The sequence below is a fragment of the Ranitomeya imitator genome, chromosome 4 (assembly GCF_032444005.1).
Source record: "Ranitomeya imitator isolate aRanImi1 chromosome 4, aRanImi1.pri, whole genome shotgun sequence".
NCBI classification, from domain to species: Eukaryota; Metazoa; Chordata; class Amphibia; order Anura; family Dendrobatidae; genus Ranitomeya; species Ranitomeya imitator.
The window spans coordinates 448,390,720-448,397,645 of record NC_091285.1 but is presented as its reverse complement, the minus strand read 5'-3'; the positions used below and the strand labels follow the sequence as shown (position 1 = coordinate 448,397,645).

The 6,926-nt window shown below is 36.8% G+C and overlaps 1 protein-coding gene across 1 annotated transcript; it reads right to left on the bottom strand.

Moving 5' to 3' along the window:
* Positions 1 to 446: 446 nt before the first annotated feature.
* Positions 447 to 6,696, bottom strand: CYP1A1 (cytochrome P450 family 1 subfamily A member 1). Its single transcript, XM_069765709.1, has 7 exons — positions 6,633 to 6,696; positions 4,477 to 5,318; positions 4,134 to 4,260; positions 3,722 to 3,811; positions 2,538 to 2,661; positions 2,165 to 2,251; positions 447 to 1,699 (listed from the first exon to the last, which is right to left on the bottom strand). The coding sequence occupies exons 2-7, from the start codon at positions 5,311 to 5,313 to the stop codon at positions 1,396 to 1,398; spliced, it is 1,569 nt and encodes a 522-aa protein (XP_069621810.1). The 5' UTR covers positions 5,314 to 5,318; positions 6,633 to 6,696; the 3' UTR covers positions 447 to 1,395.
* Between the last annotated feature and the right edge of the window lie 230 nt (positions 6,697 to 6,926).

The following is a 6,926-nucleotide window of genomic DNA, read 5'->3' as shown; positions in this document are numbered from 1 at the left end:
CAATCAATCTGATCAACGCTATGCGAAGGAGATGTGTTTCCCTGTGTGAGGCAAATGGTGGTCACACCAGATCCTGACATGTTTTCCGACTCCTCCGACCCACCACCAGTACTGTAAAACTGCACATTTTAGAGTGGTCTTTTATTGTGGCCAGCCTAAGGCACACCTGTGCAATAATCATGCTGTCTAATAAGAATCTTGATATGCCACACTTGTGAGGTGGACGCATTATCTAGGAATAGGTGAAGTGCGCACTAACACCGATTTAGACAAATTTGTCAACAACATGGCAGAAAAAGGCCTTTTGTGTACACAAAAAAAAAAGTCTTAGATCTTTGAGTTCAGCTCATGAAAAATGGGGGCAAAAAAAAGTGTTGCTTGTATATTTTTGTACAGTGTAGGTCAAAACATAAGCTACCATACGTATGACAAACCACACTCCCGCATCAGAGACATCTTTTATTATAGATCTGTTTTATTATCTCACAGAGATCATAAACATATACAGATATTTACAAAGTGTTTATAATTATCATTACAGGACTATATCATTCACATTAACCTTATTTCTCAATATTTTAGGAAAAGGACAAAATAACCAACTAAAAGTGGTAATTATGTTCTGCCTGTATTAGACTTTCGCCTGGTCCTTCTACTAAGAGACATATAACATTAGCTAAATTGAATTTGTGACTATACATGTGCAGACATGGTTTATTTTATGTCTCAAGCACCTATGGCAAGATTTGGCATTACTGTTATATACAATAGTTAATAAGCATTCTCCCTTTACGAGCAAAGTGTTCTACTTTTTGAAGGATACTCAGCAGTAAGTGACTCTAAAACTAATGATGGGCGTTAATGCATCTCCACATATATAGTTTGTCTCAAAGAATTAAGCGCAGATACTTCAGTAACTAAAGATGAGCTATCCCTGTGCTTTCTATAGGGCCAGCAGTAAAAAAGGAAGGCTAGGTAGATATAAAGATACCAATTACCGTATATAACTGATTACTTCTTAATCTCCTTAGAAATGTTTTACGATGCTAAAGACAAGTACTGTATAATATTTGGTTAACATGACAGATGCATGATACGCATCTTTGCAAGAATACCTTTAACATTATATAGCTTAATGAAAAAATAGCTTGCTTAAATGTACGCTTTAAAGATTCTCCCTATCTGTAATATTTGGAAGATTCTGTTCAGTTGTGTAAGGTCACGCACAATGTTCTATGTATCACTAGAACAATGTATCATCACAAGTTGTCCAGAGACAATAGCTTACAAGTTATGCTCATGCAGTAGGTAAAAAAAAAAAAAAAAAAAATCACATTTCAGGATAATAATGTGAATACAGTTCTGAATCTAGCCAGGTAGACAGTAGCGGAATTTCTAATCAGTAGTTATTAAAGGAAAACGGAGTTTGGCAGTAAGATGGCACCGCTTATGTTTCATCGTCAGGCCATACTGTGGTGACATGTCCAGTTTTTCTCCTTTTTGTTTGGAGAACTGCAGCTGCTGAAGCATGGTAGTCAGGAATAAGAACACCTCTATTCTTCCAATGGCCTCTCCAAGACATCTTCTCTTACCCAGACCAAAAACCATAATTTTTTCTGCCTCTGTTTTGTTTATTGATGAGCCATCCGCATTCAAGAAACGTTCTGGACAGAAATTGAATGGGTCTTTCCATAGGTTCCTAGAAAGATAAAACTGCATTTAGATTCTACTAACAAGCTCAACAACAAATACTTACAATGTAATAAGAAAGAAAATAGTTTAACCTTCACGACTCTCAAACAGAAGCATCCTATCCTATGTGTGTGATGTTATATTTCAATGTGCATGCAGAATGCATGGTATATATCGGTACTTAAAAAATTTCCCCAATGTTATAAACAAATGTAACCACATTTTAGAATGTGGACATGACATAAAAGTAGATCGCATAGTCTATAACATTTTAAATTCTACTCCCAAAACTTATTAGAACTATTCATAAATTATTTATTTCCTCTGACTTATTATCAGAGTTAAGGTTAGGCTCTTCCATTGTTTACAGAACAGTCTTATGTTGGCACTTTTTAGGTAACCACACTCAAAAAAAAGGTCATGTGCATAATGAATATATAATAACACATTTTTAGAATATTTCTATACTTACGGGTCATGATTCACTTGCCATTGGTTGATAAGCACACATATGCCCTTAGGGATGAAGTAACCATTGAGTACGGTATCAGAAGTTGTGCTGTAAAATGAAGACAGATGTTTTACTCCAATATTGTGGAAACTAGTGGACATCAGGTAAGCCAATTAATTGTTTAATTTTACATGTAGATTTAAAAATTATGTAAACTTTTTTTTTTTTTATATAAAAACATTTAAGTATACTAATATTTCTGTATGTCCCTCATAAAACATTATGTTCTGTACATTTATATTTAGCAAATATGTTCTACATGTCATTGTAAAGCAGCAAATGTAAACATAGAGAGAAAAAAAAAATATCAAGTTATTTTAGTATCAGCACTTACCAGTGTGGGATTGTGAAGGGAAGGAAAGATGAATGGCGGAACATCTCTAAGATGAAAGCTTCTGTATAAGGCAGCTGAGTTCTGTCTGACAACTTTGGCCGTCTCTCTCTTCCAATTACCTGATCTGAAACACGGTAAGAATATCTTAGTTAGAAATTACATATAGTTTCCTTATATTGACTTATTATTATTATTGACATACAAATCCATCCACAACCTGTTTCCTCCATACATCTGTGACATGGTCTCCTGGTACTTACCTACACGCAATCTCTGATCCTCTCAAGACCTCCTTCTCTACTCCCCTCTCATCTCTTCTTCCCACAACCGCATCCAAGACTTCTCCCGTGCTTCCCCTATACTCTGGAACTCTCTACCCCAACACATCAGACTCTCGCCTACCATAGAAACCTTCAAAAAGAACCTGAAGACTCACCTCTTCCGACAAGCCTACAGTGATCCTGAAGTTACTGAACCGCCGCACAACCTGCCCTACCCTCTCTTAGTTTTTCATCACCCATCCCCTGCAGACTGTGAGCCCTCGCGGTCAGGGTCCTCCCTCCTTATGTATCCGTGTGCCTTGTTATCTGCTCATGTTTAATGTATTTGTCTATGTAAAGTGCCATGGAATAAATGGCGCTATAAAAATGTATAATAATAATAATAATATTCTACTAAGGCTAGGGTCACATAAGCGTATATTCTATCATTCGAGAGAATCGAACCAATTATACTAGTCACTCTGATCAAAGTGTCAGTAGAGCACAATCTTAATAAGATTAACAAGAATGGTTTTGCTCACCTAAACTAATTTATGAATGACAAGTGTGCATTTTGGACACATCGTTCAGTCACTCAACCCATTTACAAATATCGTCAACAATGGATCGTTAGCATTAGAATATGACAGGTAGTTGAAGGATATGGCCAATGAGTTCAATAATGAATCTTATATTGAGAAGTGTTTGCATAGTGAACAATGGTAAACGACATGGGCACGGTTAAAAGATGTTGACCAGTTGTAGTTATTGTTGCAATGTGAGATGATGAAATAGATTCCATGAATCAATGTATTGATGGTAAAATTTAATCTGATTCACAAATATTAAAACTTCTCCTAAGTGTCTCCAGGAACTACCACTTTAGATTTTCTGCTTAACACAAGTTAGGGGAGATTCACTCACCGAGTTCTTTCTGGATCTTTTCTTGTATTTCAGGGTTGGCCACCAGATACATGAGACTCCATGACAAAGCAGTTGTAATGGTATCAAACCCTATAAAACATTTACAGTCTTAAAGCTGTGAGCTTGTATGAGTAAATTACTACTTAAAAAAAACTAATTATAGCAAACATTCTGAATTGACTGAGAATTCTGTAGTGTCAATCATTGTAGGTACCAAAGTGTAAGAATTTGAGGACAACAAGAACACTACTCTGAGTTTGCATCTAATTATCAGTGATTTTGAAAATTTGTGTTAAGAAAAAAAAAATCATAAAAGAGATGATCCAAAAACCCAGAATCTGTAAAATCTTACTAATTATATATTAATTAATGATTTCCAGGAAAATGTGATGCATTTTGATTTTACACTCACCTGCCCCAAAAAGGTCATTCACAATGTTGACAATTTTCTGTTCTGATAGTGGGACATTGGAGTTTTCATCTAATTTCTTGTCTTGCGAATGCTGGATAAGGGAATCAGTAATATCACGAATGGCATTCTAAAATAAATAAAGTATTTGTTATATGAAAGCATTTTTTTAATTATTCAGCACAAAATGCATGTACCATGTCGATTTAACAAAGCCAATTCATCGATAATTGAGGTTATTTTTACACTTGTGTAATAAAGTTTTTGAACTACGTTCTAAAATGTAAATAAAATATTATTTTTTAAAAAATTGCGCTACTAGTTGAAATTTCCAACAAGTACTTACACTATCTACTGTTCTGTAGTGTTCATGCACAATTTTCTGTGTGAAGGACCTAAACTTGTTATTGATATCAATAAAGTTCTTCATTGTGCGACTTGGTAGATATCGAAGAATAGGGATGAAATCAGCTGGATTTCCTGATGCAGCAGCTGCTCCAAACTCATCAGTCACATTGACTATGTCTAGAAACTCTTGGTCTTCATGGTTATATCGTTTTCCAAAGCACATTGCACAGATCACATTCGCCACCGAAACAACCACATATCTATAAGGGTCAAAATAACCGTTTTCTTCAATCAGCTGCTGAAATTTCCTCACTAGATACTCAGCTTCTTTAGATATATGGTCTTCCACTAGAGTGGTATTTGATGATGCCAAGGAGGGAGCGATGGCAAAGGTCTTGAGGGCATTGTGGGCCAGTCTACGACGGGCTTTGCATACTTCAGCAGAATCATGACTGAATGTCAAACTCTGACCGTCACCAATTAGACGAAACGTAAAAAGGTCTGGACGTGCAGAAAACACATCACCTTGCTTCAACAGGGCCTGATGAAGTGTTTCCAGTCCACTAAGCACTAAAACAGGCTTTGTGCCAATCTGGATTTGGAGCACATCTCCATAGATCTCACTCATCTTGGTTAGGCTAAGATGTGGATTCTTGCCTAGTGAGAGCAAATTTCCTATTAGTGGCAAAGGCATTGGCCCTGGCACTGGCATTGTTCCTTTGGGGACAGTCTTCCAGTAGGACTTAACAAGCAGGAAGAGAATGGAGATGACCACAGAGGAAATAAGTACATCTGTGGCAGATATTCCATCAAAGGAGTTGAACAAAATTGTCATTTTGCCTAAAAAAAAACAAACAAAGAAAAAGAAAGACCAATAATAAGGATGGTTAAACATCATGAAATATATTATATAAATCATGATGATATTCAGTTATAAGTAGTGTATTGTACTACTGTAGTGCAGTTTTGAACACGTAGATCTTCATTTGTGCAAAAGGACATAATAACAATGAATATGCTTGCAAAACTGATCAAATGTTGATGCATCTATATGTTAAGCATTTTCCATGGACTTTAATGGGTATATGCTATCTGCAAAATGGTAAAAAAAAATAGCACATACTGAGATTTTCAAATGTACGTGAAACAAAAAACGCCCATGTGAATACCCCTATTAACATTAGTACTACATTTTAATCTGTGAATAAAGGATGAAATACGGATGACAAATATGCTAGTGTAAAAAAACACCTTACACAGGTGATATAGTATCTGCACCACACACAACTGGTGAAGTGTGTTCAGAAATAATTAATATATTAACAGGTGCAATATTGCTGAGGCATCCAGTTCTACGTTATACCTTTGTTTTGTTTTTTTGTTTGTTTGTTTTTTTTTTCAATAAAAGCAAGATTGTTTGTCTACACAGTTAATATCACTGCATATTTTAGCAGAAAACATTGCATAGATGGGTAAAATAACACCGGCATGTAGGACTAACAGAATGCATCACATATATAACAGCTATATACATAAAGAAAATGCACAAAAAGGACTGCAGCCATTACAATTAACACTGCATAAAAGAGTAGAGCATCTGCTAGGTGTGCTGCACTGTGAAGCATGATGGTGCTGAAGTCTTACATGATGGGCTGATTGCCTCCAGTAGGAGTGTGATTATATATATATATATATATATATAATCAGCCCATCATATAATCCTCCAGTGGGTTTAGGAGGAATAATCTTCCCAGTTGCTGTGCTCCCCAGTGATTCTACTTTGCAGGGCTATGGCAGATTAAAAAAGAAAAAAGAAAATCACTATTGCCCCATAGTATGAAAACCTTGCTAGTGGTTATTCTACATGTCATATTCCGCTTTCTTGCATTTTTAGGTAGAATTGTGCTGTGAACTGATTGAACTGATGAGACATCCACATTATGTTGCATTAGCTGGCAATTAATAATTTGCCACTATTGTCCCATGCTAGCAGTGATAAGATAATGCTTTAGAAAAAAAAAAATGAAAAAATTAATTACCAATAAACAACATTTAATTTGGACCTTCCTAAAATCCTAGGCATAGACATGCATTATTAGACAAGTAATGCTTGTGGCATACATGAGAAGAGACCCTAATGTACCCAGCACATACCTGGCAGAGAGAGGCAGCTCCTGGGTGTGAGGAGTCAGGACTGGAGTACCCACTGGAGTACCATAGTGTGAGCCTGGCTGCACTCTCTTATATACTCCTCGCCGACTCCTGATTGGCCGGGGCTCCTCCTCACGTGACCCCAGGACAGGAGCGCTGCCTGCACTCACCCGGATTCCTGGCACCAGTGCAGACGGTTGCGTGGAGAGCACGGAGCCAAGAAGCGATCTAATGGGCAGATAGGGCGCGCGGGCTGCCAGCACCGGGAGCACCGAGGACTCATTACAGGCTGTATGA